General features: G+C 41.7%; 2 protein-coding genes and 1 non-coding gene across 3 annotated transcripts; all 3 read right to left on the reverse strand.

Moving 5' to 3' along the window:
• Window positions 1-335: 335 nt before the first annotated feature.
• LOC122703226 (retinol dehydrogenase 14) lies at window positions 336-5,310 on the reverse strand. Its single transcript, XM_043917349.1, has 2 exons — window positions 4,814-5,310; window positions 336-1,407 (listed from the first exon to the last, which is right to left on the reverse strand). Exons 1-2 carry the CDS (start codon window positions 5,204-5,206, stop codon window positions 790-792), a joined length of 1,011 nt encoding a protein of 336 aa, XP_043773284.1. The 5' UTR covers window positions 5,207-5,310; the 3' UTR covers window positions 336-789.
• Window positions 5,311-8,116: 2,806 nt separating this feature from the next.
• LOC122703225 (cytosolic 5'-nucleotidase 1B-like) lies at window positions 8,117-22,032 on the reverse strand. Its single transcript, XM_043917348.1, has 9 exons — window positions 21,932-22,032; window positions 19,807-19,896; window positions 18,541-18,678; window positions 16,520-17,023; window positions 16,061-16,228; window positions 14,842-14,971; window positions 13,377-13,499; window positions 12,775-12,959; window positions 8,117-8,491 (listed from the first exon to the last, which is right to left on the reverse strand). Exons 1-9 carry the CDS (start codon window positions 21,962-21,964, stop codon window positions 8,168-8,170), a joined length of 1,695 nt encoding a protein of 564 aa, XP_043773283.1. The 5' UTR covers window positions 21,965-22,032; the 3' UTR covers window positions 8,117-8,167.
• LOC122704123 lies at window positions 15,320-15,426 on the reverse strand. The gene has a single exon (XR_006343750.1). It is a non-coding gene; the product is annotated as a U6 spliceosomal RNA (small nuclear RNA).
• Window positions 22,033-22,287: the final 255 nt, after the last annotated feature.

Raw genomic sequence — 22,287 nt, forward strand, 5'->3', positions numbered from 1 at the left:
CAGCCCTGAGTGAAGAGTACAAGGCAAGCCTGTGGCCAGTTCAGGGAGAGCCTCAAAAGTATATTAAAAAGTTTAACTGGAAATTGCTTATAAGCTACTGAATTCCACAAATTTCTTTCAGGAAAAGCCTTTGAGAACTCCACTCTCAAAGTATTGCTATAATCTGGTTTACCCATGCAGCGTCTATATTTGAGTAACACTTCACATTTTAGAAATACTTCAAATTTTAATATTTTAGAAATAGTACTTCTTAAAGCAATGCACAAAATGCTATGGGGAGAACATACACTAGGCATACCATTGGTAGAGGCTAATATGATAAAGGACTATAAGAATCTGTATCAATAAATTTATTCCAAGTAAGAATTGTGCATTCACACCAGGCATATTATTTCCCCACAAAAGCCAGTATCATCATTAAAATATTTAACACTAAATAAACCATAAAACTCACAGCTATGTGAAAAACTTCTCAAGGTATCTATTTCAAGTCATTAAATTCTTTAATATTTGTAATCCATGCATAAACATATCACTCATACTTATTGATATGCTTACTATATATATTTAAAACATCTTTTGGGAAATTTTATGCTCTCTAAATAATAACTTCTTAGTAGCTTAAAAATACCTCTATGAACCTCTTAGCAGTACTATTGTAAACCAAAATTGTATTTTCAAGTAGCAAGGATCCAAGACACACCATTGCTGATTAAAGACAGAGCTGACATCCAGTTTTACAAATAGCTCTCGTCCATTCCTTGTCCCTATTTTTTTTTTCCCTTGTCCCTATTTTAATATGCCAACCATTACTTCACTGATATCCCAAAGTTTTCTTGCAACAGATTCATCCATAGCTTTGGGCAACAGTTCTTCCTCTTTGCAGTCCCCAAAGTACCTCCCTGAAACACCTTCTACCTCAGGTGAAGAGGCTAAATAAATTGAAGTCTGGGCCCCCTCTTCTGGAGTTTTGAAGAAAGCCCATGACACTAAATTGAAAAGCGGTCTGACCAACAGTGGGATGTGTATGTGCCTCCCGAGGTTAGTCCGCGCTATGCCAGGGTGTAACACATTCACAGTCACGTTGGTGCCTTCTAAGCGGCGGGCTAGTTCTCTGGTAAAAAGAATGTTAGCCAGTTTGCTCCGACTGTAACAGAAGCTTTTATTATAGCTCTGTTCACTATTCAAGTCTTCAAAGTTGATGTCTCCGTATTTGTAAAGTTTAGAGGAAACAACCACAATTCGGCTGGGAGCTGAACTTTTGAGGAGTCCAAGGAGAAGGTTGGTGAGTAGGAAGTGTCCCAGATGGTTCACGCCGAACTGCATCTCAAATCCATCTTCAGTCTTCATATAAGGGCACTGGAAGACCCCGGCGTTATTGATCAAAACATCCAGTCTAGGCTCTTCCTTCAAATGGTAAAAAGAGAATGGGAGAATTAGGAACACAGGCCTTAAATGTGCCTAAAATGAAATTAAAAAAAAAATTCCCACAAACTACTAAAATTCTAAAAAATGCCTCTATGAGTTTTCAACGACTCAGAGAAAAAAAGAAGATGATGACAACTTGAATGCTTACGAGGCGCCTGACCTGTGCTTTTCATGTTATCGCCATCTACTCTTAACAACTCTATAAGCAAACTGAAGCACTGAAGTTAGGTGATCTGTCCAGTATCACAGGGTTCCTCAGTGGCAAACAAAAATCTGAAGATGAGATTGACACTGATGAGCCTATTCTTAACTGGTAAGCAAGACTGCTTTTCTAATTGAGATTTTTAAACCAAAGCGAGACAACCAATGTGAGCTTGGGAGTGGAAGTACAGCAGAAGACAGGTCAGCACCGTTCACTCCCAGGGCTCCTCGTATCAACACCAGGGGTGAGTCAGGATTGCTGCACTCCGTAGTTTTCTAAAGGTAAAAGGCACCATGCAGATGGAGCAACTTCAAGTCGTTTCCTTACAACCGGGCCAAGCAATAGAGAGCATCAGGGATACAAATTAAGACTGGAGATAACATCATGAATAAATCAAAGAAACATTAAGACAAAAATTACAGTTATACAAGTATACAAATATCAGAAACACCGCCATGAATCAGATATACGAAGTCTCACAATAACAGCAAAGGAGACTAATAGGAGGTAGGCCCAACAAGCACCTTTCACCTCTATTACGATTTTAGAATTCACAGTTCTTTTTTTCCTATATGAAAACCTTTCACTTCAAAGGTCCCCCAACTTAGGTGATCTATACAGTTAAGAGTTCTGCAGTTTGATCATATCCTTCTGCATCCTCTAAATTAAAGTCCTAAAATTTAGACTGTCCTAAAAGGAAAGTCTTTTCATTCCTTACTTAATGTAAGGTGGCTTTCCCTCATCCTTTCCTGGTTCCTCTGTCTCTTTTGATAGGCAAAGGAAAAAAGAAAAAAAAGAAATGTACAACATGTTCCAGGTGTAAAGACACAGTGATGACCCACAATTATATAAATCTGAGGTCAAATTTCAAATATTACTGGTCCTTTTGCCAAACATAAGTGAAAAGAAAAATGTGTTAAATTTCACAACTGTTATCAGAGCCTACCTGTCAGAGGATTAACTATTTCTCATTCTGTCTGTCTCAGCACCTTTTGCTTTTCCAATAGTCGACTTCAAAAAGAAGGCAAAAGTTCACCCGTGGGGGAAAGAAAGGAGTGTTCTTTTCAGTAATCCTTTGGAAGAGTTTCCTGTATTAATCATTTCTGAGCCATCATTCTTTGCTGGGCTTGTATATTTTAAGACTTTATCATTTACTGTTTTTTAAGTTCTAGAAGATAAATGAGATAAATACCAAGAATACCAACTTGTGGGAAATTTACACTTCCTTTTTTTGAATTCTGATTACAGTCACTGAACTACTGAACTTCAGAGCTAGGAAGGAACTAAATACATACTTAGCAGGAAGGACAATGTTGTTATCTGTTTATCTCCTTAACTTTTAATCGGTTCTGTCAAGTGCCTTTACTTTTCAAAGTAATAAGAAAACATAGTGTCAAGGAATAAGTATACACTGCTGCCCCATCTACATCTTTAACGAATAGGAAGGTCCACTTTTGATCCTTCCAACATCTCTTATAAACTATTACTTCTTATTTTCTAAACCTGTTTTACCTGATAATGAAATGCTAGTCCTAAAAACAAAACGAAACAAACCTCTTTAGATCTGTAACAGCTCCTCAACTGTGCATCAAAGAACCCTAAGAGTCACAAGGAACTCTAGGATGATCTGGAGTGTTTTAAAATTTCAAGGCAAACAATATGTTGCTCAACATCTCAAAAATTACAGTCTCCAAGCAGCGCACAGTTTCAACATTTTATATTGAATATATTCAATATAATATATTCTATATTCCTTTTGATGATGTCCTCTCTTTGCAAAGGTGAGTGTTTAGCAGTTGTAATAAATACAAGTACGATGTTAAAAATCAGCAGAGAACAGAAATGAGGGTGGCAAAATCCAATCTGATTCTGACAAGCTTGTACAGTGAACAACAGATGCATATTTCCCAATAGTATACTTATGGTTATAAAAAAAGGAAATAAAAATCTTTTCTTTCAGCTATGTGTATTTTTTTTTTTCCAAACAGCTACTGTTACAGAAATAAATAGGTTGTTTGGACCTAGTTACTTAATGAATAAACTAGGTATTTGTTTTGACCCAAGGGCATCATGAAAACATTAGAAAGTATGGAGCTTCTGTTCTAGACCCAGGAGACTTCTTTTCATATGGGTTCTTTTTTTATGCCAGCTAATTTTAGACATCACTCTTCTGAAGACCTCTGGCAAGTCACCTCTGCAGGAAACCCTTCTACCACAAATTAAGCAGAGGACATCCATCTCGGTGTAATATTTACTATCTAAACAAAGAAATCCTCTACCTCACTGGCACACAGCAGAAGTACAGGGGTTAAAAGCAAGGGCTTTAGAGAGATCCTGGGCCAATTGCTTAGCCTACCTGTGCCTTAGTAGCCTTATGATGCAAAATGGGGATAGTAATGCCTACTTCACAGGGTTACAGTGAGAACTGGATGACAATAGCAGCCAAAGTCCCTTTAATTTCATTAAAAATTAGAAGTATATATATATATCTGAAATGCTTGGAACAGCTCCTGGCACACGGGAATTTTCAATAAATACTAGGTATGATATTTTTATTTCTGTCCCTATTTAGAGCACATGACCACTGGCGTTCCAAGTTCCAGTCTATTTGGAAATTAGGCCAGAGTCCCGACGAAGGATACTACTCAAGAATTCACTGGTGGCAGAGAGCAACTTCCTACTCCAGCGGGGTAAAAATTAAAAGAAAAAAAGGAAAAAAAAAAGACTTGCTCCAAGGTCCCTGGCGAGCAACTTCCCCTATCTGCTCTCAGGCTCTTTGAGAGATGGCTTGGTGCAGAAGAGTCACTTGGGGCACAGGAAAAAAACAATTCAGAGAACTGGCGGGTCTCCTCCTGAGCTGTCCTCACATGGCAAGAGGAAATGTTCCGAAATTTGCTTATTTTCCTCTTGGGCCCACTTGTTTTCCCTCAACATTTTTGGAAGACAGAAGACTGCCCTACCAATTCTTCCAGCCTTCAATTCCCCAGCCGCCTCCATCACTCGATCGTTTCTACTCCTGGCCTCGGTCATTCCCAAGGTCACACACCCTGACTGAGGGCGGTCCTTTCCTCGTTCTGCCCACGGCCCTCCAGGCCCCGCCCCGCCCGCCGAGACCCCCTCCCCCCAACCCCCCCCCCACTATAGCCGGTCGCGGATCTCCAGCAGGTGCCCCGAGCCCCACACCTGGAGCATCTCTTGACAGAAGGAGCGCACGGAACTCAGCGAGGCGAGGTCCAGCTCCTTGACGACGAGCTCGCCGGCCCCGCTGGAGTTGGGCTCCGAGTCGGGGCCTCCAGCCGGGCAGACCTCGCGGCGGAGCTGACCCGCCGCCTCCTCGGCGCGCTCGCGGTCCCGGCAGCCCATGATCACTCGAGCCCCCAGGCGCAGCAGCTCGGCCGCGGTGGCGCGGCCCAGGCCACTGTTCGCCCCCGTGATCAGCACGGTTTTCCCGCGCATGAGGCCGGAGTCCCCGCCTTGGTGCAGTCGCTGGACGTTGGACCCCACAAACCGCCGGGCGGCTAGCCACAGGACCCCACCTAGTGCGGCCAGTATCGCTGCCGCGGTAGCCACTGCCATAGCCGCCGGGGCCGAGGGCCCGCCGGCCCCTGCGCGGGACTTCCGGGGTCGCGGTGTGCCTGGTCCAAAGCCGGCCACCTGTACGCAAAGGACAGTGGGGCACGCGGCTTGTCGTCGCCTGACGGCGACGTGGGGCATGCTGGGACTTGTAGTCTCCTTTCCAAGGGCACCTGATTGGTTAAGAGAGTCCGGCGTTTGTGGTGCCTCGGTGGAATGGGCTCCCATCGCAAGAGGAGGGTGACAGCAGGTCCTTAGATTTTCAGGCTCCTGAGGTCACTGCCCACGGAAATCCCAGAGTGGTGGTGGCCTTACCTGTGGGAATGCCTCATGACTACTTTGAAGTTACGAATCTCTTTATAGGCTGCTTTACAAATCCCACAATTCAGGGCTAGTTTACTGTGTTTTCCGTTTAGGACACCTGGGACTTGTTACCCCTCAGTTCAGTTTACCTTCATTCTCTGGAGGATGGTCGCTGTGGAACTGAAGTCTGAGGAAACGCTCCCCACCCCCCACTCCCCCATAGCTGATTCTAAGAACTTAAGCAGCGTGATTCAGTTAGAAACAGATCTGCGGTTCTCAGACTTCGGCGTTGCATCGGAATCACCCGCAGGACATGTAAAAACAGAAATTTCAGGGTCCAGGCACTAGCTTTTCGAATTTATTATAAGCCAAGATGGAACCTGAGACTGCATTTCTAACAGGTTCCCAGGTGATTCTGATGCGGCTGATCTGGGGACCACGATCTGGGAACGGAAGACGGTAGCATTGACCACTGTATAAAAAGTCATCCTCAGATGGTCTTATGGTACACTGACAGAGATACACTGTGGAAAGCTTGGACTTACTGTACATATAGACTTACAAACAGGCTCATTCACAAGTGTCTTCTTTCCTGTTTGCAGAGGATATTAAATGTAACAAGGAAGTGAAAGTTTTTTACATTGTAAAATGCTTCAGAAATGAGGGAGGTGGGGGTGGCTATTGCCACATACATCTTTAAGCTGCAAACTTCAAACTTTAGGCCGAGTTACTCTTAAGCTGGAATACATTTAGCTACTCACCCGTCTAGTGTGTGCCAGGCCCAATGCCCCGTGAGAGTCACAAGGAAATAGGGTACTATTTCTGCCCTCAGGGTGTCTGTCTACTGTCTGGTACAGAGACCTCCCTGCCTGCCCCCATTCTAGAATCTTCAGGACAAGAGACATGCAACTTATAATTTGAACTAAACTCCACAGATGATTTTGATAATCCCTCCTCCACTTCCTTATACTTGGGAAGGATATAACATGCAACCAAAGGCATAATATTAATACAAAGAGCAAACGGGTAGGATGCCGGAAGGTAGTTTCTTATGAATGCTGAGAATGGAGCTCAGAGATGGGACGAGCACGAACAAAAGTCTTGAAACGGTGGCCTTTATTCCACCCTACCTGTAACTTGAAGCTGCCTCTCCAACTCACTGAGCCAGGAGCACATCTTTCCTCTCTCTCTTCCTTTCTCTCTTCCCACATCTTCCCATCCTTCAAAGCCCACCTTCATTTCCTGACAAACTTCCAGCCCATACAGATCTCTGCTTCAACCTCATGTGTGATCCTCAGTTGGCACTGAAGACTATTAACCCTCCGGTGTTGAGTATTTGAACTTGTATATTTGATTTCTTCTAAGGGATTGTTAAATAGGATGGGATGGGATAATATCTGAGTCTGTCTTGTGACCTTATTCTTGGGGAATGCATAGAAAACAGTAGGGACTCAGAAAGCATGAAGACTGATATTATTTTAGACTGGCTTACATCCAGTTAGGAAGCAGATCAAAAAGTGTGTGTCAGCAGCAGTCTGGTTTACTAGAACTAGGGATGGAATATGTGGGTGGGGTAGAGAAGAAATGGAGTAGAAGGAGCAAGAGAGGATATGAGGAAGAGAAATAGCATATAGCTTTTGAAATGAGATCTGAATTTGAATCTTAGTCCTACCATTTATTACCTGCACATCCCTGGTCAAACTATTTAATCTTTTTGAGTGTTAGGTTCTCCATTGGTTTAAAAAAAGGAAGGTAATAATGTCATGAAGTTTGCTTTGGTGAAAAATAAGGTAACCATTGAAAATAACCAGCTCATTGTTTCTAACATTGTAGTAGATTATGATTACTAACCAATCAATGCTTTTTTTTTGCTAAATGAAAATCACAACAGAATGACAACAATGAAGCTAGGAAACTACACTTACTGTCACATTTTGAAGTGGTAGCCAAGACTTCTTTTATACAAACATTGGACCTATCTGCCAGAACCAAAACCAGAGACTTCAAATATGAAGCCATGTAGTCCAGACGCAATGAAACCACCAAATAAATTTCAAAGAACTCTTCTAGGATGCTCTGTATGGAACTCATCTTAGATGAAAGTAACTTGTATGAATAACTAGCTTCTTTATTTCTGAATGAGCAATATCAAAATTGGTATACTCAGGCAGGTAGAGCAGTATTTTCATTTTTGCATTGATAGAAAGGCAAAGACAACAGACTAAAAAGCTCCAGTTTTCAAGAGTGTACTTAACCCCTCTTTCCACTTGTGAAGACCCACTATTCTATCACAACGATGGGCAATGATTCATTCTAGTTACCAACATCCAAAAATGAGCAATGCTTTGTAAAACTAAGTAGGCTTCTGACATAGCCCTTTTGCAAGTTCTAAACTTACTCTAAAGAGTCATCACTATGACTTACACACAAAGGTAGTTGCAATGTTATCAACAGCATTGACAGCTCAAACAGAAGTAGCTTGAAGGTAACTTGCGAGTTCAAAATGTTTTTAAAAACTCAAGAGAAAACCTTTCCAAATGAACAAAGGTGTGAAGTCTAGTCTACTGAAATACCTAATTACCCTAGGGATCCACAGGTGATTCCATAATACCAGACTCGATGCTTTATTTCTCCTCCCCATCCCTAAGTGAACCTAATTGTTCACTTCTGACTGATTCCATAAGGTGTGTGAGCTGTGGCGGTGCCGAATTTCTGTGCCCCTTCAACGTGGAACATATGATCATCAAAGAAGAGATGGGGCCTTATCTTCGCCAAAATGGGACCTTTGGGGGCTCCAGCAAGGAAAAGAGCTTCATCTATCTCTAGACCCCAGCGGCGAAGGGTTTTCAGCACGCGGGCGCCTGAACTGGCTGCACTTCTGGCTGTGACCAGGTAGGTCCGGATAGGGCAACATAACCGTTCATCTTTGGCATAAAACTTCTTTTGCAGTCTGCCTAAATCTTCCATAAAGCCTTTCAAGGGACCCTGCAAAAGGAACATATGTCACAGCCGTCATCCAGGGAGCAAAAGGAAGTGAATGCTAAAAAAGCAGATGTTTATAAGAAACTTGTAATACTGCATGAAGCATGCAGTATAGACCAGTAATACAAAGCTGAAACTCCTTCATTTATTGTGATTATATTTCCTTCTGTGGAACCATCCTTGCGTTCTTAGAATACAAAATAGGATGGCCATAAAATTTATCATTTGAACACACATATTTTAAGAGTGAAAGTTGAACCAGGGCAACAGACATAAACTATCCATGGGAGAATGGGGTTACTCTAAAGTTTAGCTTAGAACTGAACCAAAAGCACTACTTTTTAAATTTGTTTTTGTTGAATTGTACATTTTAATATTTATATAAAGTGTATTTTTCTATCTTGTTCAATTTCTTCAGGGTTTGAATCCAATCTTGTCTATATTTACTGTACTTTATATATACCCTACTTCACACTTACTTTTATCTTCAACCTTTCTGAACACTTACTTTTAGCTGTACCTCTAGCACAGGACAGAGAATTGGATTTTGCTATGTGATACAATCAGAAAGTCTTAATTTTTAAAACAAAACTTGAGTTTATAGTATAGGTGAAATTAAAATGTATGACAGTATCACAAAACATGGGAGGGAGGAATTAAGAGTATACTAATGTAAGATTCTTCCATTATACATGATGTGGCATAATATTATTTGAAAGTAGACTGTGATTAACTAAGGTTGTATATTATATATCTGATGGTAACCACTATAAAATCTAAAACAAGTAATAAATCATTAATGGTGATGAAATTTTAGGACTCCTAAAAACATACACTATATACAACAAGTGCTAAGTTACTTCAGTCGTGTCTGACTCTTTGTGACCCCATGGACCACAGCCCTCCAGGCTACCCTGTCCGTGGGATTCTCCATGCAAGAATACTGGTATGGGTTGCCATTTCCTCCTCCAGGGGATTGTCCCAACCCAGGGATTGAACCTGTGTCTCTTATATATCCTGCATTGGCAGGCAGATTCTTTACCACTGGTGCCACCTGGGAAGTCCCCATAGTAAGTTAAAAAGCAAAATAATAAAAGGAAAAGAAACTAAAGTTAACTAAAGATGAAACAAATAAAAAAATAAGAAGATGGTAGATTTTAATCCGAGGCTTCTCTGGTGGCTCAGATAGTAAAGAATTTGCCTACAGTGCAGGAGACCCAGGTTTGATCTCTGAATCAGGAAGATCCCCTGAAGAAGGAAATGGCAACCCACTCCAGTATTCTTGCTTGGGAAATCTCATGAACAGAGAGACTGGCAGGCTACAGTCCATGGGGTCTCAAAGAGTTGGACACGACTGAGCGACTTAACAACAGCAACAAATAAGTTTCTGCTAATTGAAGGACACTAAACAATATTTAAAGAATTAAAAACAAGCACAGACTGAGAGAAAATATGTGCAAAGAAATATATGATAAAGGACTTGTACCCAGTTCTTTACCCAGTAAAGAACTCTCAGATCTCAATAATAAAATGAAAAACCCAATTCACATGAGCAAGAGATTGCCAAAGAATACGTATAATGGCAAATAGGCACTTAATAAAATGTTCAATATCATTTGTCATTAGGATAATACAAATTAAAATCACAATGAGGTACTATTGTGTAACCCCAAACAGCCTAAAACAAACCGATGAAAAGCAACTGACATCACCAAATACTGGCAAGGATGCAGAGTAAAAGATCCCTCATGGAAATGCAAAGTGGCATGACCACTTTGGAAAATAGTTTCCTTAAAGTTAAACATATATTTATCCTGTGACCTAGAAATCTTACTCCAAGGTATTTACCTATGAGAACTGAGATTTTATGTTACACAGAATCCTGTGTGAAAATGCTTAAAGTAGCTTTATTTATAAATGTCCCAAACTGGAAATGACCTAAATATTCTCCAGTAGGTAAACTGCTAAAAACATGTGGTACATCCATAGAACAGGCTGCTGCTGCTGCTGCTAAGTCACTTCAGTTGTATCAGACTCTGTGTAACCCCACAGACTGGGGGGATTCTCCAGGCAAGAACACTGGAGTGGGTTGCCATTTCCTTTTCCAATGCAGGAAAGTGAAAAGTGAAAGCGAAGTCGCACAGTCGTGTCCGACTCTTAGTGACCCCATGGACTGCAGCCAACCAGGCTCCTCCGTCCATGGGATTTTCCAGGCAAGAGTACTGGAGTGGGTTGCCATTGCCTTCTCATTAGAACAGGCTACAACTCAGCATAAAAAGGAATGCACTACTGATACGCGAATGACACGAATGAATCTCAAATGCATCATTTGAAGTAAAATAAGTCGAGTTCAAAAGACTGCATCCTTTGGGGTTTCATTTATATGATACCTGAAGAGGCAAAACATTAGGGACAGAAATCAGATTAGTGGTTAACAGGTCCTAGAGAGAGGGAGTACAATGACTACAAAGAAACACAAGTGAATTTTGTTAGTATTTTGAGTTTGATCATGGTTTCATGTCTGTACACATATGTTTGTCAAAACTCTCAGAACCATGCACTAAAAATGATGAACTATACTATATATGAAGTACACCTCAACAATTCTGATTAACACACAGACACACACATCCGTGCACACACACATACACACACACATACATGGAGATCACTATTCTAGAATGGTGAAATGAGACAGATATCAAATCGGGAGACAATGATAGTGGATAAATTAATCCCGTCCAGCTGTCCCATTTGCTGGTGACCCTCAGATCTCCTCCATTTGAGACAATTGGACATTGTTATGACCAAACCACAAGCCTCACAGCCAACATAATTGAAAGTCATGGTTAGGAATCATACCTCATAACTTCTTTCCCATCACTGGAAACATCTGGCAAAGTCTGGTCTTTATAGAAGAGCTACCCTTTCTATGTGAAAAGTAGCATATTTTTCCACCATCAGAAGGACCACATTATGGAAACAAGTGCTTAATAATATGCTTAATAATAATATGCTTAATAATAATAAAATTCATTGGGTATTTCTGCAATAATTAGTGTTGAGCGTCACAATTGTTTAATGGGAAAAATGATTTAAAATATGGAAAAAAGGAACTGATAAGTACAGAATCTAAATGATTCTGTACAGATAAGTACAGAATCTCATTTCCCTGAGATGAGGAAAAATGGTGGTTTAAGATTATCTTGAAATAATTATTTTCAGAATTTTTAAATGCTAGTTTTTAGAGATCTTGTACATTTTAATAATATTTAAAGGCTAATATGCAATTGACTCTAAATTTCAGCAAAGCAGGCATGTCAACTGTAACAAAGGGTATTCCTCTTATTAGTAAACTTTGTTAACACAGAACAACTTCTTGACATGGGTTCAAGACTTCTAAACAAGGTATTTAGGAAGGGACTATGAAGTTAAACACACACACGAACACACAGAATTTAAATATCACTTTATGTTATGTGCAGTAAGTTAGTAAAACATTCAGCTTTCAACTAGTCTCTTCATAGTTTTATAAATGTAATAAAATTAACAATATTCAAGTACATCTTAAGTTCAAGAAGAGCTGAGAAAAAAAATGCCAATTAAAAGCAGGTCTTGGTAAGATTCACAGATTAAACCTGAATGATCTATTGTTTCCGGTTCAGTTTGGAGAAAATTTTGATATTCAGGTCTCCTTTGGTTCAGAAGTTGTAGGTTTTGTTTATTTCATACCACAACTTTAACACTTCAGTTCATGGATTGATTTCCTCAAATCTAAAATTTTAATTTCAGTTTGATATATTGTTCATAGTTTGCACTTGTTTGAGGCTCATTATTTGACTTGATTCAAACTCTCAGTTTTGCAGATTTTTCTCAATCATGTGATGCCTTCATGGAGTTTGAGGTCATGGATGAGAGGTTCAACAAGTTTACTGACTGGCTGGAAATGATCTTACTATTTTGAGAACTTATTATGTAGAATTGGCCAATTGGTAAGCCGTATTACCTCTCTTTATTTATAATTTGGAGGAGATGAACTCTTTATCATGAGGAGAGGATAGAAACATTTCCAAAAGGATAGATAAAAGAACACTAAAATTAAAAAAAAAGAAGTTGGCAGCAGATGCTTTAAAATGAGGAGTTCATGAGAGAAAGAGAGAAAGCTACAAAGGATAAGAAGTGAGAAGTGCCTAAAAAAATTTAAAAGTCATCACAGTGAAGAAGTAATTATATCTATATTTTGGAAAATAAGTAGATCAAAATTAAGTAGCTTTCACTGAACCTACCTGGCCAAGAGGCTTATTGTCTGCTAGGGCTTCATGTTGGAAGCATTTGTCCAGCCCGTGATCCTTGATACCATGTTCAGGCTCCTCAGAAAAGAGGACGGCATCCCCATCAAAGACCACACGGAGCTGTGTGTCACAGTAAGCCGTGTCCTTGGCGCCATCATACATTGTTGCAGAGGCGATCCCTGGCAGACCATTGGAATTAATAAATAGTCTTCTTAGGACCATGAGTTTTAGTATCTACTATTAAAAAAAAGAGAAACAAAAACAAAAAACAGTCCTCCCAGACCTTGAATTTCCTCTCTGGCTATTACCTGACAGCTCAACTCCTCTTCACAACCACACATCTCAAACAAGCTGTCTTTGAATTGCCTCTGTTGCTATAAGGGATGTGAGAGTGTAAAATGGGTGTAGGACAATCACTGAAGATGTCCACCTCAAGGAAGGTCAAAGCTCTAAAAGACAAACTTAAGGGCTGCCACTTGTGGAGACATCTTAGCAGAAAATCCAATGACAATGACATAAACAACATAATCATTGAAGCCCAATGAAACACTAGTGAGACTTCTTTATTAATGAGAAAGAAAAAAAACAAGGAATACCTTCTTGTATTGCTTCCAGTACTTTTTCAGAATCTGCAGAAACATACAAGTTGGTAAGATATGCCTTCAAATAGCCAATGGGGCTTTTTCCTCCAGTCAGACAGAAGCGGTCAATTAGTAATCCTATTATCAGGCAAGAAAGACTTTGTTATGGCAGAGACTAAAGACAGCATGCTTACCTGGAAATGCAAATGAAAGCTGCCTTCAGAATAACTGAGTGCCTAAAGAAATTTTAGAATTACCTTCATAGAACCAATATTGAAAAATGTCTCAGCTATTTTATATACTGGTAGGTATGTCTGGTGCATGATAATTTATGAAGTATATCCAGATAGGCCATGCCAGTTTACTCTCACAACGGCTGTTATGGCAGGCATTATCATCCTCATTATAGAAAAGGAGGCTGAGACATAAATACTTGTTTAAGCCCACTAGATAACATTGACTCTTGTCTAGGCTAGAACAGTGCACCTTTACAAATACAATATAATAGCAAGTAGTGGTAGGATTTCCCTACAACTGAAGAACAAAAGGTCTGAAATTGTTTTTCTTGACTTGAAATTTTAAATGAGGTCATTATCAGACTAAAAATTAATAGACCATTAAATGCCTTCTGAATCAACAACAGTTTTTTAAAAAACATTAGATGCTGGTGAGAAGTCTGTAAAATAGGCACTTACATACACTATGGATGAAAGTATGAATTGGTACAGACTGTCTAGAAAGTAATTTTATATTTAGTGATAAAAACATTTTTAAATTAAATTTATTTACTTTTAATTGAAGGATAACCATTTTACCCAAATTTAAATCTTATTTTTACTTGGACGTACCCATAAGACTGGATATGTCACTTAGCAAATATGCTAAAGGTCTCCACAAAAGTCAGGTAAATCCATAAGAGGAAAAATGGGGACCTCCCTTGAAACTCCCTAACACACTGATGGAGATGTCATGAAGAGACTAGTGTCAAACAAATTTTCCCTGTAAAGGAATAAAGACAATTTTGCTGGCATGGGTATGAATTTGATGTATGGGGCAAGCAGCCGGGGAGAGTCAGATGTTAAGAGTGGAAAGGAAAGGTAACAACCTTAAAACCTTTAACATGCATCTGTGGTGAGCAAGAAGTCTGATCACACAGAGAAAGCCCTAGGTTGACGGCTCCTTGAAGTCAAGTTCAGAAGTGAAAAACATAAAACAGAGAAATATATTGCAGGACCTGGGATTAAGACTTTGAAATTCACATTTGACAAGTTAAGTCCAGAGCTTTGGGCCCGACTCTGGGCTGAAGTTAAAAATGAACATGGCCTCTCTTGTTCTGACATAGGCAAATAAACATTCTCACGCAGAAGGGGGTGTCAGTATCAAAGAGGCTGCATTAGTTAGGCCATGGCGAGCAAAATAACATGGCTTCTCTCTTCCAGAGCAGCAAGCTGTTCCTCCACACGGTATTTATTTTACTTACCGTAGTGATTGACGCTGTTTATAAGCCGCACTCCCACTTGGGCATGGTTATTAGTCATCAGTACAATATCAAATAAGTCCTGTTCGTCAGGATACAGCTCACGGAGTCTGCAGTTGACATACTGCAGTGCCTGCAGGTTACAAACACAAATGTGTGTGAGGAGGGCCAGGCAAGGTGGGCATCGGGGGTCTGGAGGGAACGGATCCCTTAGGTGTCCAATTCAAGCTCCAAAGACTCTTCCCTGAGAGATTGTGGCTCCTTTAAGGCAGGGTTATCCCATTCATTTCAGTATTTTCAGCCTCTCATACAAAGGACCTCAGCGAATGTTTATTGAAAGATGGGTGATGTTTTGGTTTACTAGAATTATTTCTGTGAGGTAGACATAGGATCAGGCTAACCCTTTCAGGGTTTGTCTATTTTTGTTTTTGATTCATAAAACCTGCCTTTTTTGATCATCTGATGATTATTTTTTATTGTGAAACATATAGGCTGTTTCAAGAATTCTCATGTTATCCTTGCACAGAGGCCATGCTAATGGTCTCTGTATTGTTCCAATTTTAGCACAAGTGCGGCCAAAGTGAGCATTTTGTCTATTTTTTAAACATGAGTCTTTAGAATAGCTTTGTGGTTTCCTCCAATGCTTCCACTATGCCCCATAACTACTTTCTACAACTAGTGGAGGTGTCATTTGTTTCTGCCTGGTTATGATGTTATTGCATCATATTTGTATAAGCTGTATAGGGGATCAGAGCTAGAAGTGCTATACATTTCAGTGCAAGTTCCAAGATTACTTTCTCTATTAAAATCATGCCCTTAAGTGCCAAGAGCATCTTGACTTTTTTAATGTGCTGTGTTTGGGGCAGGAGAAGCTAATGTGAATTTCATCTTATTTGAGTGGGGTGTTTCATTTCTACTACTTGGGATTGGAAACTCATTATTGCTTCTGGTTATTGCTCCTTCTATGGAGGGAATGATCTTTTCTGTTACAAGTCTCAGGATATGGACTCAAGAGTTCCACATCTCGGGCTGCAGTCCCTCCCTCAACAGTGTTGAAGTTTCTTTGAAAGTACAAAGTGACCTAGGGTCAACTCGCAAAGGGCAAGAATGACAAGGGTGGACTAGGAATGATAAGGAAAACTGGATGAGATCCTAGGGGTCGGCATGGGCCCTTCCCTGCCCTCTAGAGTCCTGGAGGGCCAGAGACAGCTTTGCGGAGTACCTTGACAAAGCGGAAGGCCGGCCCTGGGGTCAAGACGACATTCTCATTGGTAAGCTGATACTCCATGTATTTCTCCAGGCCCTCTTCATCGTAGATTTTCCTGCTGTCCATCATGTTGAAGAGTGCCCCGGATGACACAGCCACGGTGATGGCATGCTTGGGTTTGGGCTGCAGAGAGGAGCACCAACAGGAGGACAGTCACGCAGATACACAGGGGTCAGCAATAGAGCTCATGCCAGGGTAGGGTGGGAAGCAAATAGGTGGTCCTGGCTTGGAGGACTGGGATGCTGGAGACAGCCAAGAATGGGATCCTGGAGGGTACAGTGCAGAGGGGGAGGTTTAGGGAGGAGAAGCAGTGGCCTGAGTGAGCTTCCCTACACCGTGGGGAGGAGCCAGGCCTCCGGGCTGGGCTGAGTGCGGGTGAAGCCCGGGTACCCAGGGGAGGCGGGCCCTGCTCACCGGCCTGGGGCGCGAGCAGTTGGGTGTCTTCTCGTACAGTGTTCTCACGGACGCCCAGTAGGCCTCGTCCTCGTCCTCCTCTTCCTCTCGTTTCCTGGTCAGGTCGGACACACAGTCGTGGTCCATCTGAGAGGGGTAGAGCATCCTGCGCTGAGTATAGGATTTCCATTCGGACGGAGGCGTGCGCGAGTATTCCCGCTGGTGTGTGTCCCTGGAATCGTGCGAGTCCCGGGAGCGGGACATGTCTCGCGTGTCCCGGGACTCTCTCTTATCCCGGCTCTCTCGGATCTCCCGCCCCGTGCTGTGAGACCAGGTGTCAGGATTCTCAGACTTGGTTGTGCGCCGGGACGTGGTCTGCAGCTGGGTCTCCGGGGACATGGAAGACCGTGAGTCTAGTGGCATGTTTTGCGTGGGTGGCGAGGGCTGCGCTGACAGCGGCTTCGGCGACTCTCGCTGGCTAGGGGAGGTGGATGAAGTCCGGGAGGTCGTGGAGCTGTTGGGGAGCTGGAACAAGGAAATAGGCCTCTGGGTTCCAGGCTTGCTTAGGGCCCCTATACTCCTCTCTGCCCAGCTGGCATCAAGGAGCTGTCCCTTCTCTCTGTTCCATTCCTAGCTCTTACATGGATGCTGGTTCATCTCGGCTCCTTTTAAATAGGGCTTAGTAGTAGTAGTAATTTAGTTGCTAAGTCATGTCTGACTCTTGCGACCCTATGAACTGTAGCCTGCCAGGCTCCTACCTCCATGGGATTCTCCAGGCAAGAGTACTGGAGTGGGTTGCCATTTCCTTCTCCAGGGGATCTTCCCAACTCAGGGATCAAACCGGGGTCTCCTGCATTGCAGGCAGGCGCTTTAACCTCTGAGCCACCAGGGAAGCCCTAAATAGGGCTTAAGGGGCTCCAAATATTAGACATTTCTGTTATGTGAACACAAAGACAGCTCTCAGTTTCCCCAGCTGCCCTGTCAGTGCCTCTCACTTTCTTTGTTCATTTCCTTTTGTGATAGACAGGGTGGAGTTCCTTTTCCTTGCTCCCACATAGTTGGCACACAGTTTGCAAAGTTCTGTCACTTTGTTCACATACACTTGCTTAGTCAGAGACCTCCAGGTAGGACAGAGGGCTTGAGTAAGGGACCTTGCCTGCCGCTGTCTCCACCTGCCACCTCCAGTAAACTCAGTGAGTGGCTGGACCGGAAGTCCCCACCACTGAAGGCATTATAAAGCATCTCGGGGCATGTGTCTCCACTTTTGCCCCCTGTGGTTAAAGCAGCGAATGCTGGGAGGGTCGGCAGGCTGGAGAATCAAGTATCTCCCCTTCAGAGTTTCTCGTGCCAGGGAAGTTCAACTGGAGAGACTCATCTTCCTAAACTGGAAGCAATCTTTCTAGAGAAAGGACTCTTTCACTAAGGTGTACGAGAGATTATTAAGCATCCATATATCATTCCAGCTTTTGTGACTGTTTCACACGTTTCAAAAGGCGTGTTCTTGGTTAAATTATTGAGCTAGTCCTCACAGAGACAGACAGATTGGGAGAAACCCAGTGCCTGGGACCGGGTCACCCTCTGCATTCAAAAACTTAATCTCACGACAGACTTTTTCTTTTGTGTGACTAGGCCTAGTTAAGGGCTCACAGTGTCACACAACCTAGTATTCTTCAACAATTTATCTCCTTTGTTGACCTTTTCACCCTCTCTTCTGAGTCTTGAGTACTCAATGAATAGTTTTTAAATGTGTGAAGTAAGGAAGGAGAAACCATGGAATTTAATCATTCAGTGAGCCGTTTAGAGACCTAGAGACTCTAGGTTTTGATCTAGTTCTGTGGGCATTACTAATGAAAAATCTTAGGTGATTCTGTGTTTCAGTTTTCTTACGCTGGGGATTAGTGGGGGTGGTAGTTTGGGACACTAATCAGCCAAGGTATAAAATACACAGAACAGGGCCTGGCACATAGAAAGTATCACTGCACATTGTTGTTATTATTACTATTATTCTGCAATGTGCTCTTCCCTTTCGTGCCCATCTCTACCTTAAGACTGGTGTTCTTGCTTCTGGACTCCTCTGCTGATGGAGGTCTGGTGGATGGACTCCGTGATGTTCGAGACCACTGATTTCGCACTACGTACCCTCGAGAGTCTGACTTCGGCAAAGTTAATTCTTGTGATCCCTTTTGAGGAGAGAAGAGACCCAGGAGTGTAATACCCCATCCCCCACCCCCTGTCCTTCCACACATGCGCTGATGAAAATAGCCATGTCAAGTTAAATATGGCAGTGCTCAGTGAGAAGGTCCCTGCCCCCTATAACCTGTAATTCAGCCTTGGCCCTTGTGTATTTTTCTAGCTCTGATTGAATCCTAACTTCTGTGAGGATCCATGAAGTGGGACTCTACCTGAAAGGGCATCCAAAACCAAGAAGCAAGTCTGATAGCTTATGTTTTTTCACCTGTGACTCCTCTTATGCGAAGCTTAGTAGCGTTGAGCATTCTTCCTCCCTTTTCCCCACTTCTTTCCTTAAGGATAAGCCTGTTAGCAAATGCTGAAAAGACATCTCCAGCATTTTTGACCAGACTGCAAAGATGAAAGCAGCTGGCATCTGGTCAAGGCTGCAGCCGGGCTCCAGGCAGCTGCAGGAGAAGGAATAGCGCCCTCTAGCACTCCCTATGGGAGGAACAGGATGGAGGAGACCGTGGAGAGGCAAGTGGACATTTCTATTCCCATATCCTTCCCCTCACCCCGATTGCCTGTGGCTCCCCTCCAAAATCAATAGTTTGATCTCTGCTCACCCTGATCATCGTCATCTGCCGGCCCTGCTCCCACAACAGGCACATGTGAATATAAATACGTATTGTGCGGCAGGGGCTAAGAAGTACTTTTCCCTCAGCTGCACAAAGGCAGCGTCTACACGGTGGGTGACCCCGCATGGAGCAACATCTCAGCGAGTGATTCGGTATGACTGCACGCCTCATCTGAAAGATTGTGCAGAAAATGGTCAATGTGATGGCCAGACTCCCCTTCCCTCCCTGATTTGAACATAGACCAGTCTCCTCCCTTGGGCTGAGCAGAGGTTTCTATACCACTTGTTCTGCGTGAACACTGGGATGTGGACTGGATTGGGAGGCAGGGACCAGCTAGATTCTCCTAGGTTTTTCTTGACCTCTCCACAAGGGCATTAGGTATCCCTTAATACACATCTTGATAGCTTGGTCTTTTCTCCCCAAGCTCCACTGCCCCCTAATATTTTTTGTTATGCTGTCTACTCTTTAATCCTCTCACCAGCTCTAAAGAGGTCAGCTCACCTGAGTGGTCAGACGAACTGATTTCTCAGAATCCTTTCTAGATTTGTCTCCTTCTAGGCTGTCTTTTGAGTACCTCGATCCAGTCTCATTCTTAATATGGAAACAAAGAATGTTTATTAATTTTTTACCTCAGGGCCATTAGAAACCTTGGGTGTGGGGAATGAAAGGATAAATAAGAATTAGAATTCGTCTCTTTGCCATTATCAAAAAATATAAATTTTAGATATTATTTTTCCCGTTCTAACAAGTGTGAGTAAAAATAATACATATGAGAGAACTATACAAACAAATTTTTAATATAGAAATTTGTTGATGTATAGATTTGAGGTGGTGGTAGTTTAGTTGCTAAGTCGTGTCTGACTCTTGTGACCCCATGGACTGTAGCCCACCAGGCTCCTCTGTCCATGGGATTTCCCAGGCAAGAATACTGGAGTGGGTTGCCATTTCCTTCTCCAGGGGATCTTCTTGACCCAGAGACTGAACCTGGGTCTCCTGCTTTACAGGCATTCTCCTGCATTTCAGATGGATTCTTTACCAACTGAGCCACCAAGAAAGCCCAATAGATTTTGAGACATGAGGTGTTTATCATTTGAGAAATGATAACAGGGGAAATGCTTTGGGAGAACTTCCCAGAGGTCAGTAGCACTTGGAATTAAATGTGGAGTTGCTCACACAGAACATTTTTTTCCCCATTATTCAGAAGGTTGCTGCTTTATGGGACTTTTTCCTTTGCCAGATAGAATTGAAACTTCTTTTTTATCTTCCATAAACCAATTTTCTGTAGATTTGAGCCTCATTAATAATAGATTTTTAAAATCAAAGACCTTAATCCTGTAGAAATCAATCAATAGGCATGTATTCTATCCATATCATCTAACTATTCATAGCATCAAGAGTGAAAAGAGGTTTCTTATCAGTAAACTAATAGGGAAGTCCATGCAGGGAAACACAAGAAGATAACATTTCATGGACATCTATTCAATTTTTTTTCCTTTTCAATTGCAGGAAATACTATTTTACTGGACCAGTATTTCTATTGCTTCCTGCCAATTCAGTAACTGTAATGCAGTCAAGATTAATATTATTTATCTGTTTAAGGATCTCAGCTTCCAGCATAATTGAGGTGTTCAAGGGCAGTCTGTTAGACTCCTTATGCTCTGTGTATTGCACCCACGAAAAATCTCAAGTTGAGTGATAGAGTCTGTGTCTGAAGAGAATGGCATAGCTGTGCAGTCCTAGAACTAATCCTAAAATCTTTTTGTCACCATGCCCCCAAACACACACACATACCACCACCACCACCACCACCATCAAATCCTGTCACTTCTAACTCCAAAAGATATTTTAATCCAGTCCCTCTTCTCCATTCCTTTTACCATTGCCTTGTTCTAGGCCTTTAGATCATTATGGACATGTAATCTTAAAAATACAGCTTTTAACCAGATTTTATGGCCTCACATCCTCTCAACTTCTAGGTCTATCTACTCGATTTATTTATGATATTTATAAAATATAAATCTACTGATGCTTTATTTTCAGGTGCACTCTTCGTTTGCTTGGTTAGAGAGACAAGAGACTCATACTGTATCCTGTCTACCTCTAACTTGTATACCTTCCACTCTACATTTTTATCTCTGTTCTATTTATGCCAAATGACTTGTATTTGCCTGTATACCACCCTTATTTTCTTAAAACCTACTTTTCCCTTCAGTGTTCCTCAAAGTCAAGCTCAGCATGACCTGGGAGAAGTTCCCAGTGTTAAACATTCCTCTGTGTTGCCTGTGTCTTTTGTACATACTTTTACTGAGCACCAAATTGTACTTTGTTTATGTATTCTCTTTCCTACTAGGCTGTGCATTCTTCAAAGATAGCAACTGTGTTTCACCTCTTACAACTAGCATATAAGCATCTGCTCAATGAATGCTGATTATTGGATGGACTTATACCACATGCGTTCATCTCCTTTTCCTCCACTCTCCATGTTCTTTACCTCTCCTTTTGTCTCTATGTGTGGTCATCCTCTGAAATTTGATTGCTGCAAAGCATTGCTCCAGAGCAAATGATGGGCTGATATCTATGTTTCCTCAGTTCTTTGGCAAGATTCTAGGACATTCAATTCACTGACCTTCTTTTTCTGTTTCAGAGATGTTTGACTCATTTCTCTAATTACTGATATTCTTTTGTTGTTACGTAGGTTTTCTTCTCCCCAGCTCCATTTCCTGTTGTTTCTGTTGCTCAGTTTAGGTATGCATTTAGAATGTCAAATTTATGACATCACATGTGATTCCATAGTAACTAGCTGACTCTGCAAATAAGTGACTTTTTAAAAAAAGAAATAGTATTTATTTGAGTGCATCCATTCATAACTGTTGTCTGGGTTTTTGTGAATCAATGTCTAAGCAATGTTCAAATGTTTAATATGTAGCATAATCAGCATTACTATTTCCTTCTTTTTAAATCTGTCTAATACTTCTAAGTTAC

Source organism: Cervus elaphus, chromosome 11, assembly GCF_910594005.1.
Source record: "Cervus elaphus chromosome 11, mCerEla1.1, whole genome shotgun sequence".
NCBI lineage: Eukaryota > Metazoa > Chordata > Mammalia > Artiodactyla > Cervidae > Cervus > Cervus elaphus.